Source organism: Vanessa cardui, chromosome 4, assembly GCF_905220365.1.
Source record: "Vanessa cardui chromosome 4, ilVanCard2.1, whole genome shotgun sequence".
In the NCBI taxonomy this organism is placed as follows: Eukaryota; Metazoa; Arthropoda; class Insecta; order Lepidoptera; family Nymphalidae; genus Vanessa; species Vanessa cardui.
Window position 1 is genome coordinate 2,028,703 of NC_061126.1, and position 23,376 is coordinate 2,052,078.

General features: G+C 31.5%; 1 protein-coding gene across 1 annotated transcript in view; it reads right to left on the minus strand.

Moving 5' to 3' along the window:
- Positions 1 to 23,376, minus strand: part of LOC124544143 (proton-coupled amino acid transporter-like protein pathetic) — a 58,033-nt gene that overhangs the window by 2,544 nt on the left and 32,113 nt on the right. The window contains exons 2-6 of the mRNA XM_047122599.1: positions 12,197 to 12,263; positions 9,565 to 9,681; positions 3,235 to 3,385; positions 2,342 to 2,463; positions 1,319 to 1,403 (exon numbers count right to left, since the gene is read on the minus strand). Coding sequence (XP_046978555.1) covers positions 1,319 to 1,403; positions 2,342 to 2,463; positions 3,235 to 3,385; positions 9,565 to 9,681; positions 12,197 to 12,249 — 528 coding nt within the window. The 5' untranslated portion in view covers positions 12,250 to 12,263. The remainder of the gene's footprint in view (positions 1 to 1,318; positions 1,404 to 2,341; positions 2,464 to 3,234; positions 3,386 to 9,564; positions 9,682 to 12,196; positions 12,264 to 23,376) is intronic.

Sequence of the window (23,376 nt, forward strand, 5' to 3'; positions counted from 1 at the left end):
TTGGCCGTTGAACGTTAGAAATATTCATTCAAAAGGAAAGATATTTCATTGGTCTACGAGTTCCATGAAATTGTAAATTCAGATCACGATGATGCGACGGTATGAAGCGATGAAGGAAAATATTTAATAAAAATAATGGCTGCGACATTTCTATTGATCATCAATGACTCAATAAATTGATTGCTAACAATAAGAATTATACGACTATTGTTATTAACTTGGATTTCAATAAATATTTACTGTTATTGATTTAATAAAACGATTACGGTTGGTCTTAATTTACTATCGCCACAAATTGCAGATTGTTTTGACTTAAATATACTTCTGCTTTATAAGCGGTTTGCGGTAAACAATACTATCTTAAAGGATTTTATAATATAATACAGGTTTAGTAAAATCTAGGATGGTGAATCTTCGGTCATTTTCAATGATGGTTATCAAAAAATGACGTATAAAACAACATATGTGTTTGTTACTTATCTTGTTCTTTGCGGTGAAAGAAAACATCGTGTGGAAACCTACATGTATCTCAATATACACCAATTTCAATTGAATGCCTCCACGTGTATATCCATCGACTAACAAACCTTCTCCTTAAAGGAGGTTACTTAACTTAAAGGTTTTAGCCCAGAAGTGGGGTGTTTTCATATGGTTACTTTGTATTTATCTTCAGACACGATTTTCACATCAGTCTCACCATTTTTAATGTCAACATCGCAATAAGGTTCGTGTATGGCGCAACGTGAATTTTAATCAAAGTTCACGGTTACTATCCAAAAAAGAATATTTATGATTTAAATACCTTATTAGGATTAAGAAGTTATTTTTTTTTTGGTACATCAACTATTTTGCGGTCAGGGATATAACCATAAGAATGTTACCTTGAATGACCTTTCATCGTTCAAATTGAATAACTTATATGAGATTTTTATACAAACTAGTGTGTCTACCGCGAAACTTTGCATTTATTCAGAATTAGAGTTTATCGATATCAATTTTCTTTTTACTTGAAGTTTTTCATTTTTTTCCTTTTACAGCTGTAGGTATCGACCTCTAACCGCCCAGTAACTTTTACTGCTCTCTAATATTAAAATTTTGTTTAATCGCAATCAAGAATCCACTTTGTTTTTCTGCACATACAACTACAGCTAGCGTTCTTTAAAATGAGAGCAAAATCGATTTTCAATGTGCAGATATCGTCCTATAATCGCCGGGACAAAAATCGGCGTACGCTATTCATATATTTTCTCGATGATATGAGATTATATCATCGACAAAAGAGTATTAAAGGTATTATGATACGTCAAGGTAACGTTACCTCTTTAAAGTTCTCCGCAATGAACACGACATACACACACAATGCGGCCAAGTATGTGCAAGTGAGTGTGTAATCGATAAAAGTCCTGAAAACAAAAAAAATATAGTATTTATTTGTATACATAAACTAGCAGCCCATCCCTTCTTCGTACGGGAGGACATAAGCTTTTTTACCACCTTGGGTTACGTCACTGTAGTTTTAGTAAGAATTCCTTATGTTTTCTAGCAATAAATATAGCCTATGTTACTCGTGGATAATGTAGCTTTCGAATGGTGAAAACATTTTGAAACTGCATGATTTTTGAGCCTATTTATTACAAACAAACAAAGTCAAGTACGGGTGTATTTTCTTTTGATGACCTCTGTGTTCGATATGTACAAAGGTTTTCATGGGTACGCTACTCCGAGGTCCCGGTTTCGATTTCCAGCCGAGTCCATGTAGATTATCATAAGATTTCTATATTGTCTTGGGTATGGGTGTTTGTGGTACCGTATGTATAAGACAAGTGCTTTAGCTACCTACATTGAGATCAGAGTAATTTATGTGCTGTTGTCTCATATTTATTTATTTTTTGTATGGGTGTTTATATTTAACATTTATGAAGGGTACGGGTTGTATAGGGGACGGTAATGACAATACTTGAGATTATCTAACCAATTCTTCGAAATTCACATTATTTCCCCGCTCGTTTATCATTCAGCCATTAAGGCTTCAAAAATCAGACTTAGATTCTAACTTTAAAACAATTCATTAAATTTCAAATCCAATTAAGAACCACTCGTTAAAATGAAACGAATGGCTCAAGAAAATTATATTTAAAATTTAATTATTAATAATAAATCTTTCACCGTCTATTTTATCAGTTACGTAATTTTATTACTATTAAATTGTTTTACTATCCAGATGATAAAACAAAGGCAGATGGAACTCGCTGAATATTACAGTGAAGTAATAAAAGTGAATAAAAATAAAGTGCTGTCAAATTTATGAGTGGATTTTATTCAAATTGAGTGCGATTTTTACCTGGCAAAATTGGCCCAAGGTCGCAATCTTTTCGGTCCAAACTCAAAGGCCGCTCCGCAAGTTTCAGCGAATCCCATTGAAGGCTTTTTCGCTTCTACGCAAACTTCCTGTGATGTTTTTACCTGGAATCAATAAATATTACATTGATAGCTTTGAAAATTGCGTCGTTTCATTGTATTTTTTAATATCGTAAAATAATAAAAAGTTGGTTCTATTATATATTTTTTGATTTAAGTCAACGTTTAAATTGTATTTATATGAATAGCGTAAAATTGTAAATACCGTGGCATTATAATTTATGTTTAGAGATTGGAAACTGTTGAAATATTGTGTACCGTAACATATTGCCAAACTTGAAATTTAACGGATTATATTTCGGTAGATTATAATCTATCGAAGTTAATGTCAGTTAAATTATAAAAACTTAAGTGAATATTTTATACATTTTATTGCAAAGTCTATTCTAATTACAAGAGAACTAAATCCATATATTATTTAAATGGATTTCATTCTCAGGGAATTATTATTATTTGACTTCAAATTGATAAGATATCACTAGTCGAGACCTTTAATAATCTAAGAAAATTGGTGAACAGGAACATGGTGGTGGAAAATTGGAAGTAAAGTAGATACTAAAGAAAACCATATCAATCAAGAACTCTTTCTGGCGCACAATTTAGCTGTGCTATTATTAAATCGTATGGAATAGGTATATCTAACGTTTATTTATTTTTATTCCTTCTTCGATTATAATAGGCTATAAGTTTAATCATCGTTCACAATCGTTCGAGAGTTTACACAACAAACATTTCTGTTAAGTTTTTTATAGGGATGGAACAGGTCGATATTTATTTCAATGATATAAATTAATAAACAGACGTATGAGTACTAACCAGTACATAAACGCAATGTGTGCAAATGAAACCGACGATGAGCGTTCCAAATGCCCCTATTGCTAACCCTGCATTCCTGAAGGCAGCGGGCATAGCCAGGATCCCGGAGCCAAGCGAGGACTTCAGTAAATGAACTAGAGAACCGATTGTCCTGAAAGAAAAAGCATGATGATAATATCCAAATGTTATCAATTATTTTCCCAGCTAATCTATAGTTATAACTTTATAATATATTATCATTATCATGATATGGAGCTTAAATAAGATCGCGGATTCAATCATCACTGAATTTTCATGAGCATAATTTTTGTTATTCATCTCGTGCAAGGAAACCTGCATGCGTTGGAGGGAAATCTCCAATCCATGTCGATGTATTACTGATATAATGTTGATAGAGACTAATAACCTATCCCGACTTTGTGCGGGTACATTTTATACATAGTTAGCCCTTCTTTCGTCCATCGAATTGCCATATATTCTTAATGTATGTTTACGTTGCATGAGGAGTGACTTTTTTGAAATTTGAAATCAATCGTCTCATTAATTCTATTATCTATATTTTAGTGTATATCATTTTTACATAGTATAAAGTGAAGTCGCTTCCCGCCGTCTAAATTCATGGATCATTTAAACAACGCAACGGATTTTAATGAAGTCATCAATAAACAGATTCAAGAGGAAGCAATCTTTTTATGTATATTACAGTAGAAAAAAAAGCCGAAAACATAGATTTTCCTGATCAGAATTAAACAAGAAATTTGTTATTTGTTTTTTAAAATGTAAAAGCTGCCTAAGGATGCCTTATTGAGCCCTTGTGAAGCCGGACGTGTAGCTAATACAGCGTAAAATAAAACATACAGCTGGTTATCATTTTTGCAATAAAAAAATCAAGGTAATAAATTTTTCTAAGATTTCAATAAAATATATTCGATAATTATAAATCAAACTTCGTTTATGTTTTGGTACGTTTTTAGCTTAGCGACCATAAATATTTTTTTTTTTGTATATCATAGTATATCCTTTAACGAGTTACCTAACCTATTATTATTCGGTTATTATGTCCTGATCTGAAAGCTATTTTTTACTAAACTATTTTTTTTCGGATTTGCTCACGTTTTAGGGGTTGATATGAATTGGAGGTTTGTCGCGTGCTGAAAAAGCTGACGTATATTTATTCTATTCAAACCATAAAAGCAGAGAAGCCAAATAAACCGCCTTTGACAGTAAATTGACCCGATATTGACGCGGTCGAGCGGTTGATTAATCTATGATATTCATTGTGGATTTTCATAAAAATGCCATTTTTAACGTCCACCAAACAGTTATTTTGGAAGTAAAAATAAAGTATAGAATATACGTAGTTACGTGTTGTATTATAAATAAAGAAAGTTTATCTTTATTCCTACTTTGATCGATAATATGATGTAATATAAAATGTTTTCAGCGAAAAAGGACGACCTCCGTAGTCGAGGTGGTACACCGGTTTTCATGGGTACGCCATTCCGATGTCCCGTGTTCAATTCCCGGCCGAGTCGATGTAGATTATCATTAGTTTTCTATGTTGTCTTGGGTCTGGGTGTTTGTGGTACCATCGTCACTTCTGATTTTCCATAACACAAGTGCTTTAGCTACTTACATTGGGATCAGAGTAATGTATGTGATGTTGATGTTGAAATAAAATAGTAATGATAGCCTTAACCTAAGCATTACCTACTTTGTTTAATGATTTAAATATGTTAATAATATAATATCCCCTTCTAAGTTTTACGACTTAAAACACATTGGACCGTTAAGTAATTATACAAATCAGCCTCGTTCAAACGAGTAACCCTTGACATAGAAGTATTGAGAGTAATCTTAGGCATAGGATTACAGAACGTAGTAATTACTCGAGTTGTTAGTGGACTAAATAATTTATCTATATTTATATTATAAATGTGAAAGAAACGACGTCTGTTTCGTTTTCACGCCCAAGTCATTGTATTAAATTTGTCTAAATTCGGCAAGCTAAGACATATATGATGATGTCATTATGTCCGATTTTTTCTGCAACTTTGGCTAAGCCAGTATAACTAGAGGCACATGGGACATAACATCTTAGTTGGGAACTAAAGGTTGGCGGTGCATCGGTAATGTAATATATATCAAATCAAATTAAAATAAACTTTATTCAAGTAGGCTTTTACAAGCACTTTTGAATCGTCATTTTACCATTAAGTGAAGCTAGTACTTTGTACATCACTAATGTCTAAGGTATGTCAGTGGGGACTAATTAGTCATCGGGTGGCAAGTCACATGCTGTCAGGGTGACAAAGAAAGACATTATCTCCAAACGTAACCCCTAATACAGGTGGAAACTAGTTAACATTCAGTTAAAGATATACGGTCTATTTAAAGAGTAACTCATATTAAATCAGTTAAAATAAGAACTTTTAATCTCGAGGGAGATCAGCCAATCACGTAAGACATTAAAGTTTATATTATTTGTTATACTTCCAACTTCCAGACTTGGGCGTTTATTGAGAAAATTTTCAATAGAAAAATGTATTAACTTTTTATCGGTTAGACCTGGAGTTTGATCCCAGGACCTCTGGATCTGCGGTTTTATGTGCTAGAAAATATAATAATATGCTCGTATATAATGTCCAATATTTATTTATAACTATATTTAATTAGTCGTAATGTATAATTTTAGAATATATTAGTGGCTTCTAAGCCAACGAGCCAGTCAGTATATAATTTCATGCTCAAGCAAATTTTACGTTGCAGTATTAACATCAAATCACATTCGACATTATATACATGCATATCATTATTATCTTCATATTATTTTAAAATATTATGTAAGTATTTATCGTGTATATTCATTTCTTCAAGTAGATGGAATTATTTAGAGGATTTTCTTGGTGGGAAAGGCAATGGGTCCTATCTGCTCGGACTGCTGGACAAGCCGTTTACTGGCCTCGTGGTTTTCCTCCTAGCACGGTTATTTCCTCAACGGTAGCTTCAGGTATATTATTACCAAATTGTGACTCAGTAGGTCTTGACCTAGACCCTGATCTTATTGACCCAGTGGTTGGTCTTGGTGTTTGTTTAAGTAGGTTCCTGAATCAATTCAGTTTGGACTGATAAATAGTACGGGGATCGAGAAATGGATAGAATTTAAATTCTAAATTTACGAATATTTCTATGTAATTTAACAAGTATTGATTTTCTCTCTGATTCTTGCACAAAGAATATACTATTATAATGTTACCATTACCAAGAGTAAATAAAACTTTTACTTTACTTTTAATTTAGTCTTTTAAAATAGGTTATTCCAAAGTCTTCGTAAGCCTACTTGAATGAAGTACAATTTGACTTAGGTTTTGTTATTAGATCAAATATATTTATACTTTATAATATATGTCTTGCAAACCTTTGCCATGAAAACTTATTTGATTTCATATTGTATATTGTTAACGTATTTAAATTTAACTTTTAAATTAACATGTACACAGATGTTAAGTTCGCATGTATTATTGTCGACAGTCGTGATCAAATTGAAAATAAAATTGTGGAAGATTTTCTTGCATTAATAATTGTAAGCTGATTAAAATTTATCGTCAGTCAAAATTAGCATGGATTTGTTTTAACAATTAGTATCAGTTTTATGGCACCACGCGTAACATCGAATTAGTGAAGCTAAGAAGAACTAATATACGTCTGCTTACTATAATGATATTTACAAACGATATCTTTCTTTTTTAAAGGTGTCTTTGTCTAAGAAGTAATATAAAACTATAAAATACATTGAAATATAACTCTGACAATGTATTATAAATAAAATTGATTAACTACTGAGTTTCTTGCCGGTTCTTCTCGGTAGAATCTACTTTCCACACCGGTGGTAGCTTCACTTAATTGTAAAATGTCGATGCAAAAGTGCTTGTAAAAGCCTACTCGAATAAAGTTTTGATTTTTATTGATTGATTTCATAAAGAAACAAAAATAAATGGTTTTCCAAGTCGGTTTGAAAATGACGGAGTTATGAGGTAACTTTATTTTCTTACCTAGATAGTGTTACACTACAAAATAAAAGCAAAGAAGCCAATTTTATTACCTCGACGTGCGTGACACGCGCCAAACGTGACGCGTTCTTTTGACAGTCTATCGACACGTTTAAATAATCTAAGGAGGTGACAATCATAAAATAAACAACCGAATATTTTCTTGAAGTTGGCTATACAGAGAAGGTTCTTAAATGATCTCTCTATATATTATTGTGTATATGTAAATGTTAATGTAATTAAATGAAAGTTCGGATTAATTTATTTTTAAATACAATCGTAAATATGTTTACATAAATAAAAATTTTAACAAAAAGAAAAACCGACTTCAAACAAAACACTATTTAAAAAAAAAATTAATCTGCACTAAAAAGTAATGAAAATAATTGTGTATTCTACATATTATTTAGACTCCCAAGTAAGATGAAATGGAAAATATTATACTACTTAAAAGTCGATTTACGATTATATAACGTAGTTATAATTATTGTTATATTTGGAGCCGGTGCCATCTGGGTAGGTACTATCCACTCATCAGATATTCTATCATCAAACAACAGTACTTCTTAATATTGGTGTGTTCCGATTTGAAGGGTGAGCTAGTGTAACTTCAGGCATAAGGGACATAGTATCTTAGTTCCCAAGGTTGGTGGCGCATTGGTGAGAATAGTTAATATTTCTTACAGTGCCATTATCTATAGGCGGTGATAACCACTTACCATCAGGTGGTCCAAATTATCATCCGCCAACCTATATCACAAAAAAGTATGATTGTTACAGTGGAAAAGAAAATTAATTCGCATTGGCAAACTAAATAAACTATGTCGTAATTAATTACATAAAAAATGCATAAAATTAAACAATTAAATGTTAAGTACATAATGACATCTTATTAATGATGTCATAAAGTATTTAATCAATAAATTATGTGCATAAATTAATTAAATTATACATAAAGTTTTACTCAAAACATCGGTATCAATAACTTATTCTGGTGTTTTCATATCAAAATATCTTTGATGTAAGTATTCAGGATACACTTGTAGTTAGTTCATCTGAAAACCTTTTTCGTGATCTGATCTGACGTCAACTAATTCCTTTTCGAGTTCCGATAAAGATTATGTTCTTAACCTTATCTTAAGGAACTCTCTTAATAACATGGCGATGAGTTCCTTTTATCGATTAACTAGTGACGCGCCCGGCTTCGCACGAATGCAATGCTGATAATAAGTATACTACAGAATGTCTCAATACTTTCACAGTTACTTTGTGTGTAGAGAAAATAAATCGCTATGGCCCTGCATTTTACTCTGCAAATACTCATATAAATTATGAGTATTTGCAGAGTGATGGTGAGAGAGCATGGTGTAAATGGCCACATACCACTACAAAATGGCTGCAAAAGCTACGTTATTGGCCAAGAATTAATGCTCTATTGCTTAAATTAGCTTCGAAAAGAAACCATTGTTTCTCGTAAAACATAAGGAAAATAAAAAATGGGTGTTGTGGGCTAACCCTAAGACATAGACGTCGTGGATCAATCAATATCGTACATTATTTTTGCAATGTAAGAGCAAAAAAATGTGTTCCTTTATTATATTATGGATACATTATTCATACCACATCCTCTTGAATCAATTTATGTATTGCAAAAACCGCATCAAAATCAGTTGAATAATTTAAAACACCTAAGCGTACACATGGACGCACAGTGGTAAGCGAGTTTGTTTTATACCATGCAATGATAATTATGTCGAGTGTCGAGTCTTACTGAACCGTAATAATTGTTGTTATATTCATAATCCTAACTAATAACACAATTATGAACATAAGGTAGTGTTTGATTCAACCAGTAACAATGTCTGGACGGCTTTTGATGAAATTTGTAATTGAGATAGTTTATAGATTGACAACCTCATTTTCATTAAAACCTTCAACTTTATTTTAAACTAATGCTCAAGATGAACATTTAGTGACGGTAGATTAGGTTTGAAACAATTATCGATTTACACGTTCTACCCACTGGGCCATCTCGTCTGTGCCTGTAACCTAGACATAGAAATAAACTGATCGTGTGTTCTCATAGAGAATGAAGGCCTTAGAAAAGCGGAATACAAAGCTACTTTTATTATGTTTAAAATATGAGTGACTTTATTTCAAATAGATTCTGTTGAATACATCAGCGTACCCAACAATTAAGCACAGCTTTACAAACAAATAATAAGGATGTTAAAGTTTGTTAGATATAGTCTACTTTTAAGAGTATTTCTTTTTTACTTACGAATTAGGATGTTCCACTTTCCGATGTTCGAAGGGATTGTACGCCTTTTCATTGATGACCTCTTTAGAACCTAAACTTAATGTTGATTGAAAACCGGGGCTCGTTGCTAGATTCGTCCTGCAAATTATTTGTAAATATTATCGATGGTAATAATTATATTTTATAACATTTAATACAGAAATAAACACGAAAAATATAGCAAGCTGATAGCGTAAAACATTTTATAGATAAGCTAGCTTAAACTATTGGTCTAATCACAAATACGTGTAAAGCTTTGTACTATTGGCCTAAAAAATAGAAATCCAAATCAAACCAATAAATGTTTTTTTTTTTTTCGTCCAGAATCAAGAAATGTAGCATGTCATGTCTTAGAAAATAGGTAACAAACCTTTCATGAAATATCTTCGATCACGTAGCTTAGCCATTTTATCAGACTATTGGATTATGTCTACGCATTTTCCAGTGGAAGGATACCTACGTTTCCTTTCACTGCTTTCATACACAATTAGAAAATGACTTGCAAAAAAAGCACTGAGTGATATGCCTTGATACATATTTGAAGCTTGATGGCTATGATGTGCATTTACTGTCCTATCTCGGTGCACTTTATAAATAAAGCAATTATATAATACATATTTAGAATTTTTTGTAGTACAGCTGTTGTTTCGTTAAATATTATAAAAGATGATTTAAATGTCCTGATGGTGATCCGATATAAGTAAAATTTTCATAGAAAAAAATATATTCAATGTCAAATGTACCTAAATTTAAAATTAACTAGCTGTATGCCTTTCTGGGTAGGTAAAACCTACTAATCGGATATTCCATAACCAAATGTCTATACTTGATATTGCTGTGTTTCGATTGAAGGGCGACTGAGCCAGTGTAACAGGCACGACATAACATCTAAGTTGCCAAGGTTGGCGGGACATTGGTAATAAAAGAATGGTTTGAATTTTGCAGAACCAATGTAAAGGTACATAACATCCTACTTCCCAAGGTTGGCAGTGATGTAAGGAATGGTTAATATTATACAGAAGCAATGTCTATTGGCGGTTATGACCAATTAGCATCACGTGGCCCATTTGTCTGTACCTCTACAGATAAATATAAAAAATATACATTTTAAAGCGAACGTGAGTTTGAAGTGACTCACGCTATCACAAATGGAAACTAGTCAGCTTTCAGTTGAAAAAATAAGCTCCCCTAAAGTCGTGGTCCTAGTAAATCGTGTTAACTCAGTTTCAATATAAATATATTTTAATAAAAAACTATCGTCAACAACTATTGTATATCTTTGAAAATATTCTAACAAAAAACATTTGATACTCGTGTAGTCCATATTTCAAAAGTTATTTACGTTCCTTTCCAGGGTTCGGTCTATATCTATCCAATTAAATGCATCAAAATTGATAAAGGGGGTTTGCTTCGAAAATATAGCAGATGCACAGATAGGTTATACATGTATATTTTTTAAAATATTTTGGAATGTAGTTTCCCTTTGATTCATATGTATTGACTTATTTATTTATATGCTATGCAAATCCTAAATATAGCGTATTTCACGTGTATATATAAAAAACGTGTTCAATATAGAAGCTGTTAAATATATATGCATATATAAATATATAATACGCATAAATAAAACTGTATATAAAAAGTGAACTAACAGCCCGTTCACTACCAACTGCTCAAGGTACCCAAGACCTGTTCTTCCTTTTAAAGAGAAGGTTTGGAGCCTAGTCCACCACGCTGCTCCAATGCGGGTTGGCGGACAGATACAAAACCACTCTCAATTGCAAAACACGTGCTCAAATCCAACACAATAAATAGTACAGTGATGTAAAATAGATCGTTTTATATTAACAAACCGGTTTTGAAAGTCAAGACTAATTGGATCCAGCTTAGAATTATTATGTAACAATAACTCTTTCGATGACGAAAAAGCTAAGGATATATTCGAAGAACGTCTTGTTATTAGTAAATCGTGTAATTCTTCCAATTCACTGTAAATAATATGAGAGAAACATGAAATGAAAGGTCATTGACCTTAATATTTGGCATGACTGCGTTACTTTAGTAAGGTATGAAATTATATATTGAACTAAAACAAGCAGCTGTTTTTCTTCTGTATTGTATTTGTATGAGTCATTGTAATTTCAAATATACTTAAAATTTTACGGGTCGTGATTCGCAAAAAGGCGAGTAAATGGAAAATCTTGCTTTGTTTTGTCCTTTTATAAACCGACAATAATTTAGTAAAGTCTGATAAACCTTTATGTGCATACAAAAATACAACTAAACAACACTACATTCAAGAAAATCAAAAGACTATGCACTCATATAGATGACGTTCGAATAAACTAATAGAAAAAACAACATATTAAAAATAAAAAAAAATTCTACCACTGCTATTTCAGTGACTTGATTTTATCTATGAACGGATTTTTGCAAATAAGACTTCTTACTTTGAAATAAATATTTAGATAATCCAACAATAGATCAACTAAGAATATGTTTGTTTATGTATTTGTATTCGAAGTTTAAGAGAAAATAATTTTGAAATTCGAATCCGATTTTAAATATACTGTGGTTTATTTGTGGAGAGTATTGTTTTATGAAAGTTACTTACGTCGAATTGAAATTGTCCAAGACGATCGTTCCTTTTTTCTCGTCTTGACCCATTTTTGTGATTTTATCTGTAACAAAAGAATATAAATTGTATAATTAAATAGCTGTGACCGCGAACTTGTACGCGTTTGAATTTAACAATAAAATATATTATTGTAGCCTAAGTAAGGTTAGGGTAGTCCACTAGGAGTAAGGATAAGCTTATAACGCCAAGTTTCCGACTCCGCAAAGTCAATAAATCTTTCTTGGGGCAAGGTATCCGTTTTTATAAAATAATTCCGCAGACATTTTTAACTTTGCCTCTTCGTAAATTCAAATCGTTTATAAAGAATACATTGGTAAAAAAATAGTATTACTCGATACAAGATTTTGTAGATAATAAAAAAGCGTGCAATTAATACCTGTCGACTTCCACGCAGGATATGTTAATTTCAATAATTGTGTTAACTAACATGACTTTGTATTTTTAAATATTGAAAAAAGTAACTACTGAGTTTCTTGCCGGTTCTTCTCGGTAGAATCTACTCTCCGAACCGGTGGTAGCTTCACTTAATTGTTCAAAAGATTGAAACTTCATTAAATCATTCGACTTATTGAAGTCATTAAGATTGACGATTCAAAAGTGCTTGTAAAAGCCCACTTGAATAAAGATTATTTTGATTTTGATTAAATCAGTTATTTGCCAGAGAAAGTTCCGTCAAAATCAGTTCAGCCGTTCCAGAGATTAGCCGGAAGAAACAGACACACAAACAAAAATAGTAAAGAATGTTATTTTGGTATATGTACCATGTATACATACATATGCATTGAGTAAAAAAGGGCTATTTTAATATTACAAACAGACACTCAAATTTTATTGTATGTATAGATAAATTGTATTTATTCTTTGTATTCGTAAATGCAGCCTTTTGTTACTGTTGTTAGTCAGCTATTGACCAGGTCAAGTATAGCTCCGCAGAAATGTCGAGATTACGATGTCATGATCACAGTTAAAACGGTTCAATAGCTACTGTTTACACATTTTAAATAATAAAAAGAAACAAAATTGATTTATTAAAGTTTTTATTTTTTGAGGAAGATCCTCAGACAGGCTTAGATAAGTTTAATCAACCCGAATTGCAATGTAAATGGATTTTTTTATAGATTTTTATTTATAGTACTTTATCCAAAATAATTCTAATCGAATGATTAATTACTTGAAATATATATTTAGTTACATTCTCTAATAAAAGATGATGTACCCCAAGCGAAATATGTTCATTAAGCAGGGTAAACAAATGTGTAAGAGATATCCAGAGATGTCTGGGCATACACAGGTACAGGTACAGGTATACATTCTACTAGTCAATAAAACGAATGCACATAAGAATTCAGACGCAAAAGCAAAGGTTTACGTACTTTTTCAGGTGTGAAACTTTCAAGTTCCTATTGAAATTTATTGGAAAACCATATATATATATTTACCACCAACTTGGCAGTTGAGCCCTCGGAATATTCAACCTTATAAGTAACTTAGCATTCAAACTCAGAGAAAAATCGTATACACGTTAATTCTGATTCGAATGTATTTATGAAAAAAATCTCTCCTATTTGATTTATAATCTGTTCCACCACGAAATGAATGCTGGTGAATATATATTTGACATTTCATATATACTTACAACACATGCAGGATTAAGTGCAAGCAAAGATTACATCTCAGCTCGATAAGGCGTGCTCTTAACAAATCGGTAAGTGATTTTAGACGTAATCCCGTATAAAGAGAAAATCCACTTTAGCGATTCTGTTGGATACAATGGAGTGATATGATGTAACTTTAAAAGGGGTTTCTTTTTATGTTATAGGTTGGCGGAAGAGCATATGGGCCACCTGATGGTAAGAGGTCACCATCACCCATAGACAATGACGCTGTAAGAAATATTAACTATACTTTAAATCGTCAATGTGCCACCAAACTTGGGGACTAAGATATTATGTCCCTTGTGCCTGTAGTTACACTAGCTCACTCAACCTTCAAACCGGAACACAACAATACTGAGTGACTGTTATTTGGCTGAAGAATAACTTATGAGTGGGTGGTACCTACCCAGACGGGCTAGCACAAAGCCCTACCACCAAGAAAATAAAATCTAAACGATAATCACCGGATTTATAGAATGCTTGAATTGCATTCAAAATCTCTGGTCTATCAACGTGAAAAGTCAATTTTCTTACATGAAATGTTTCTTCGATAAACATTTTTTTATTACTCGGGTAGATTAAAAATCTGTATAGAGTGGTAATATTGAAGGAATTTACCGAAAAAGAAAAGTTTTTCTTTGAATTGGAAATATTCCTCGTAAGTAGAAACAATCAAAGTTCTATCTCAGTCGAATGAATGATTTTGGACCGCAATCATGAATGGAGACGTACATATGACTGTTCGTTTTAATTATTATATAATATGTAAATATATTGTCTTTTATGCAATATAAATAGCAAACTGGTAGGAAAATATTCAATATAGTATTATTATATCAACGAAAACTTGTATTTGGTAGCATTTACTACATATTAATTGCATACATATTTTATTTTATATCGCCTTATGTAAAATAACATTTTAATTACATGTTCAAAAAAAAAATCGATTAAATGTACATTATTCGGTTTGGAGTAATTAATTTTCTTAACATATATTTGTCACTTACGTCATAGAATAGTGATATCTATTTACTGTGTGGGCTTTGTGTAACCCCATTAATTTATTACTTATTCGTCAGATAATCAGCAATAATAATGCTAAGGTATTGTTGTATCTCAGTTGTCTGAGTCTCTGTAACTACAGCCAAAAGGAATATAATATTTCCAAGGTAGTAGGTGTTTGTGCAACCCATTATGAGTAGGAGCTGAGATGGCCCAGTGGTTAGAACGCGTGTATCTCAAGCGATGATTGCGGATTCAAACTCAGGCAAGCACCACTATATACATGTGTTTAATTTGTGTTTATAATTCATCTCGTCCTCGGCGGTGAAGGAAAACATCGTGAGGAAACCTGCATGTGTCTAATTTCATCGAATTTCTGTCACAAGTGCATTCCACCAACCCGCATTGGAACAGCGTGGTGGAATCCTTAATGGAAGAGGAGGCCTTATTCCAGCAGTGAGAAATTTACAGGTTGTTACTTTACTTATTTTTTTTATGAGTAGGTAACACCCACTCATCAATAAACTCAAACTTAATTAATCTTTATTCAATATAGAAGCATTACATATTTATTGATAGTCAAATTATATACTACCACCTGTTCGAAAAAGAAAATATGTTTGTGTATATATAATTCATGTATGTATATAAATGAATACCATTACTAACATTATCTCATGAATTTTAGAGGTTTACAAATGTAAAAACTTCGAAACTGACTGGGCTGACTTTTCTGTGTATTTTCTCTTTGAAAATGATAGTCGTAAAATGAGATATATCTCAAAATATATAAAAATTAATTGGATTTGTGGCTCTTACGTAAAAGCAGAAAATCGAAACAAAACTTAACTCTTCATGATAGTATGAAGTATGACTTGAGATGGCGTGAGAATATTTTATAACCATACACTTATTATATGCGTCATACATAATATTATAACGGTTCCTATAAAATGACGTAATTATAATGATAATCATATTGATATACAAAGCTTAAGAGTTCGTTTGTTTGTAGGCGTTAATCTCAAGATAATCAAGAATAGTAGAATGTAGTTACTATTGGTTTTTTTACCGGTTCTTCTCGGTAGAATTTACTTTCCAAATTGGATGGTGGTAGCTTTATGAAACATTTTATTGAGCACTTGCGTTTTGCGATTTGGAAATGGATCCCGTGGCATATAACGGTATAATGAACTCGTTTTCCTTACATTTCCCAAACATTTATGTCGTCTTAAATAATAAAAAAAATGGTTTGCAGATTGTTCAAGCCCCACGCGACCGTATTGTTTGCATTGTCATCTAAAATCTTTCGTCGAATTTTTAATATAAGAGAAAAGCGTTTATTCGTTTTGAAATGACGTTTGATTGTGGTTAGTACTCTATTGTCATTGGCTATAAAATAAAAATGATGGATTCGATAACCAGCACAGAACTCACTGCGTTTCTTAATTAACAAATCGTAGTTGGGTAGTTCAAGCAATTAATTATTTTGACTGACAAACATGAAAGGCATCGCTCGATAGGACGTAATCTTTTCGAAAAAAGACCCCCCCCCATTTATATATTATTATACTTGTAAGTGTGAAAATGAATTCTTCCTAAAAGTTTTTTTTTATAAAAAAATGTGTTTCAATAGGATCCTAAAATTAAGTCCCTAAATTAGATTGGACCTGGTAGGTGGGCTACCAAGAATTTACTTAAAAAGAAAATCACCTTTACGGAGTCGCGGCGGGTAGCTAGTATTATATAAATTCAACGCAATTAAGGGGCATAAACCGTACGATATTTTATCTTAAAATACTCGCCATTGCTTTGCGTTTATAAAAAGTTAAAATCGTTGAATTAATTTTTAGGAAAATCGGTGACACACACGAGCCCAAAGAGACTAACAGACTGATGCATATTTTCATACATAAACTAGTTTAACATAAAATTATTGTGAAATTATTGCGCTTATTCATATTGCGGTTATAGGAAAAGAAGCTTTAATTTATGAACCGTAGATGTCAATTTTATGCGCTTCAGAGACTCGGTAACAATGTTTTGATCGCGATCAGTTCGATTATGAATGGATTGCAGTTTTTACAATACGTTGACATAAAGTTACTGAATGTGATTTAATTTTTTAATTTAGTTTAATATATTTTCTTAATCTTAGTTAAGTCGATTACCGTAAATTATGTAATTTTGTTGAAAGTGTGTAATGTCGGCCAGGAAGCTATTTTTTTGCGGTAGTAATAAATGAAAGAAAATGGTTAGTGATCGTTTTGAGTTAAAATAAAAATTGTATTTAATCACGGTTAATTAAACAAAAATATTTATTTCATAAAAATCTGGTTCAGTGGGTTTTTGGCAGAGTGACGTGGAGTTTATACTTAAATCATGTGTGGCTTTAATTATGTATTGAAAAAATTTATCTGTAGAAAAGTAAAAATAATGTATTGTAATTATTATATCAGACACTTCTAGTGCGAGTTGATCAGTGTTGTCGGTATTACTATGTCAACGCAATCTCAGAACAAATATTACAATGGAAGAGGCACAATTATAATAATATTTAATATTATTATAAAAAGTACTATTAATAGGAAAAGATGTCAATCTTTTCCTATTTATTTAATAATATTGCAAGATATTTAAATGTGAAGTAAACACATACAGTTATTGTATTGTAAATTATTAATAATTTAAAAAATACCAGTCTCTACTCTGCTGATTATTGTTTCAACCTTTTTGTAGATTTGTCTGAACTATACGACTTATAAAAAAAATTGTTTGTATAACACTTTTATATTGACTTGAAAACAAAATAATTGACCGAATGTGATAAAATGTAATAAATACATCAGGAAATAAAAATGACCATAATTATTGATATTAAATATTTTCGTCAAAAATATTAAAAATATGTGATAGCATATCTAGTAAGAAATTTATTCAAAGTACATAATTATATGGATGACAGACGGCTCGCTCATTTGGCGAAGGTTCCGAAAGAACTCGTAAAATCAGTTTTTGATTCAGAACCGGTTCGCTTCTGCAGATGCACGGTCACAGATTGTTCGACTGTTCGAAAATGGAAGAGAAAAATTTACCAATTACGCTTTCGAAGTTTTCGACGTCGTACTTTGTAAGTTTATTAAAATAAACGAAATATTTTATAGCAAGCATACTAGGTAATAAAATAATATTAATAATAATGAAGCTTTATTTTATGATACCTGATATTTCTTTCTATATACTCATATATTTTTTGCTGGTAAGGTAAGTACTTCTTGCTGGTACTGGATTGGTACCAACTAATTATCATATATTCTACCGCTAAACAGCACTATTGTCTGAATGAAATATACGTGATAACCAAGTACCGCCCAAGTATTAAAAAAATTATAATTCCTAAATCCAATATTAAAAGTTAACCAGTTATACAGAAATATACCGATATACAGAAAAAAATGCTTCTGTCAGTGAGAGAATTAGCTTCTAAAATCTAATAAACTTTGACATATAAATAGTGTTTATTTCTTTTTTCTCCGTTTCTCTTATTGAAGTTTAATTTCGTATTTAGTCTGTTACAAAAAAAAAGATAAATAAAAAAACAAAATAATATTATGTTCTCTTAAAAAATTAACAATTAATAAATTTCGTTTCAATAGTACTTAAAAAGAAATATAACTTTCTTTCCCTTAACGTAAATTCAAGCTATAATTCCTGCGATAAAAATTGCTAATATTGAAACCTACCTTTATAACGGTTGTAAACGTAACTTATAATTTATACTTCGGTTAAAATTTAGTAATGTAATAATTAAATATGAAAAGCGATTAATTTTGCTCCGCTTTAAAATAAATTTACAATTAATTTTATACCGATTGTAAATTTTACGTCATCGTGAAATTGTAACAAAAAAAAAAATACGGTCTTGTATGTAATATTAGTAGTGGGTTTTGTCTTCCTTTAGGTACAATTCAATCAGAGTTATTATTCTTAAATTCGTTTCGAGGCGAAAGGAGTGAAGTTAAGCACGGATTGTGTTTCTTTGAGGAAGTAGGCATGACAGTTGTTCATTTTTTTTAGAATATCAGCTTCGTCGTCCCGTTTTATGATGACGGTATACTTACAGCAGGACAGGGTTAACCAAATAGATGAGTTAGCTAAGTTTAGGAAGATGAAATGCTACCATTTTGGGCCTCACGGCAGTCTAGCCAGTGTATGAAGGTGAGACAGGACACTTTCTTTTCTTATAATGCTATGGGGAGGGAAATCCGAAACGACCGGAAAGATATCTGGCTTAAACCAAGGTTAAGGATTTTTATATTCACGAGACATAGGATTGTACATACTTCTATTTTTCAGATCAAGGTTGCTGCTCCTTTTTATTTGTACTCAAGTTGTTAGCCATCAGAACAGAAACAAAAATATTAAAGAAAAAAAAAGTAAAAAAAAAAAAATTTTAAAAAATCCTTTAATATTTGTTCCACAAACTCCATAAATTTGACGTTGAAAGTTTTGTAGAAATATCTGCATGCATCACATAATACTCATATTAATTTAAATATTAGTAAGTACTTTAATATTCCATCTAAACTTTAACATTCATTTACATTTAAATTAAATATATACGGTTCACTCAATTTCGTATTTTTAGTGAGCTATACTTACCGGGCCACACAAAGGCTTAATGATATTTAGGGATTTTATTTCAAAGTAAATTTGAATTGCGTGACGAAGGTTAAAAATTAAAATTATACGAACTCCTCTTTCAAAAAAGGGAATTATAATTTATGTTACCAAACATTTTATGTTTGATTAAATGAAAATTATTTTAGTTACGAACTTCTTGTTTTCTTGGAACTTTCCATTTATACGGTTTTGTTTTGTAGTCTCAAGGTTTCGGACTCTATTTATCCACATGATTGATCATTAACTGGTTCCAGTTTAAGTGCTATATATTAACCTTATTGTAACAGAAGCTCATGACAATAAAACAAGCTAAAGAAAAAACGTAGGCTCGACATATCCGTCCTATGAAGGAATCGAAAAACTTGAAGGCCTTTTTTTCACACTATGACAGATGCTTGACTTTTAAAGGTTTCAATGAAAGTCTATTTTGACGGTTTAGTTTACTATTATTCGACGTTCGATATTCGATGTTCTAAGATCCAAGAAAAATGTTTGTTTACAGAAGTGGTGACAAATCCAATGGCAATCAAATGGTACTTTATTAAAGAAGGCTTTTAAGAGCACTTTTGAATCTTCACTATTACACCAGTTCAGAATTTACATTCGACTAACAAGAAACTAAATTTCCTACCTTTTCAAGAATAAAATGAACCTAAGAAGTAATGCAAAGTGATTTTATCATGGGTATAATTTTTTCATCATCATTTTCTCATTTTTTTCTATTAATAAAAGTTTTAGTTGTATGAATTAGCAAATTAAAAACAATTTGACATTTGAAGTTTTTAAAGTCACAAGCTGTTACTGCGTAGGATTGAATTACGGCCTCCTTACTCTTGGGCGAAAACTTTGATTCATTTTCAATGTCGTTCCTGGCATATGACATTCAAGTATTGAGAACTCGTGTACTTTCATTTTCTGATTTAATGAATATTTTTTCCTGGACTATATATATATGTCGATGTCAGCTGTCTGTTAACTCAGAAGAGACAGTTGGCTGTTGTTAGCCATAGTTCAAGGAAAACCGCAGTTCAGGTTAAAGTTTTGCTAACTTCGAAGCACTGTCGTGTAAACACTGCCAACTTGTAATCTTCAAATCACTGCTGAGAAATATTTGTCTGACCTGGAAATTGAACTAAAGACCTCGAGATCTACAGCGGTCAAATGTGTACTACGTAGCGTAGTGTCAAGGCAATATCAATAAATTTTCTCGTATAAATATTATATTATATTTTTATATATATTATGTTTATGTCCTGGTCCATAGTGAACTGATTCAATATTAATACTTGGAAGATACTTCGTGTACTCACATGGGCCTATATTGTGTAATTTACTAGTACGTGATATTTATTTAAGAATGGTCATCGATGATTCAAAGCACATTAAGGATAAGCCAAAAACACACATCAGTATTCGATATATAAATATTTGCTACGAGTTTATTGTAGTTGTCAGAATATTGTCTGTTTTGATAGGAACCGCTTACAAATAAGTCCAATTCTATAATACTCTTGTGTTTTATACAAAGGGAATTTAATATATAATTTGGGTATTATTGTAGTGTTTATAATGTCAACGTAAAAAAGGAATTGAGTATAATAAATGATAATATTTGTTGACTGATTGGTCATTATTAATGACACTTAGGAAATTAAACAGGAAATATTGTAATAAAATGTTCCAAGTTCCTTGGAATATCAATTGAAAATGACAGGAGAGAAAAGAAATTCAGGACCAAGCTATCTGAAGCTTGGTCCTGCATTTTTGATTTTCAAATAATACCAACTGTTAAAATACGATCTCTTAGGAAGTTTTCTTAGAAGAAATAGATTAAATATGCCAAATCTTGCCAAACTAGAGGTCCAAAATTGAGAATTCATAATCCTCATACGTCAACTAATGTTACTAGTCACATAACATCTGGTCTTACAGTTGATAGAGTGTAATTAAAAACAAATTACCCTTGACAATGTAAATGAAATACGTGATGGAATTTTACATCTAACTTTAGTCAACGAGTACATTTTAAACTTCGCTAATGAATGTAATGTGGATGACAAAAAGAAAATACGTTTTCCAGTCGACAATACCTATGGGTAAATTACTCTTGAGTTTGGATTTAGTTTAGCTTGGTATATTGAATACAAATAGTTTTTTAGTTGTTCTTAAGTAACAAGTAGTCTCGTTTTAGGAATTGGTTGTATGGTACTTGGCATTAAAATGAGGGTATGTCCTTCCTAGAAGTTCAAGTTCTTGTCATACCAAACTTTATGAAATTCAGTTGAGCGGTTTGGCCGTGAATAATATATGTATAGACTAGCTGTTGCCCGCGTCGTTAATCGCGTTGAAGTTGAATATATTTTTCATATTGGTGTGTATTTAATCCCTTAGGTTTTAATATCCAGAAACTCTTAAATACGTATCTACATATTTTTAATAGCCAAAAAATAAACTTTCATGCTTCTTACTTCATAAATGACGGACTTCCAGACTAATCTATATACGAAATGTATACCCCTGAGAGGGTAATACTTTACCTTTTAGGAGTATAATATCCAGAAAAGCCTAAATACTTATCTACATGACATGTATAGGTGATAAAGTGATAAATATGTGTATGTTATGCTAGTGTGCCTACATGTTTACAAGCGATGTTAATAATTAAAGTTTAAGGATTTATTATAATATTAAAAATGAGCTAGTAATTATTGTCGTTATAAGTAATTGTATTGATGTTAAATTACACCCAATTAAATATTCTCAAGTTCAGCTTAGATAACAATGATCAATGTCGTGTTTCTCTGAAGTGAAAATTCAACAATGGTATTTTGAATATTCTAGTCACTATTGTTATTCACAATTTTAAAAATATGTAAACGATCTTTTAAAATGTATGACCGTGGAATATAGTATGCGGCCAAATACATTTTGACAAAATTCATGTTTTTTCAGCGTATCGTCCTCACGAGCCACCGACGAAGTATAAAAAGCCTGTCTCAGTGATTACGCTGGCTTGAATGCGTTTCATTTAGGTTGTAATTAAAACTATGAAAATAATTTTAGTAAATGAATTTAAGTTAAATGAATTTTGTCAAATTATACGGAGCTCAGATGGCCCAAAGGTAAGAACTCGTGTATCTTAACCGATGATTTCGGGTTCAAACCCAGGCAAGCACCACTATATATATGTGCTTAATTTTGTTTATAATTCATCTCGTGCTCGGCGGTGGAAAATATCGTGAGGAAACCTGCATTTGTCTAATTTCATCGAAATTCTGCCAAATGTGCATTCCACCAAACAGCATTGGAACAGCGTGGTGGAATATGTTCCAAACTCTCTCCTTAGTGGGAGAGGAGGCTTTAGCCCCGCAGTGGGAAATTTGCAGGCTGTTAGTTTACTATATGTAAATGACGACATTTTTTTAGGTCATTTCAAAAAGCTGCTCCATTGTGATATGTTGAACTCAATTGCGGTAGATCTTTATTCGATACATAAATCACGTCACGATACTTTTGAACTCGAGAAAGTTATGTTGTAAACATCGATTAAAAGTTTTCCGTCCCTAATAGGGATATCGATTTTGAATTGATATTTTTAACAACTTTCCTCGAATATGTTCTTTACCTGTTCTTTACCAATATCGATTTTTGAATTTATATTTTCAAAATATTCTTATATAATTTCTCTATAAAAATATGGGATAAAATTTTAATCGTTCATGTGCGAAGCCGCGCCGCGTAATAAGTGTTACATATAACGGAACGTATCCTTAATGCTTGACCGGTTTTAAAATACTGCCGCGTCTATGCATT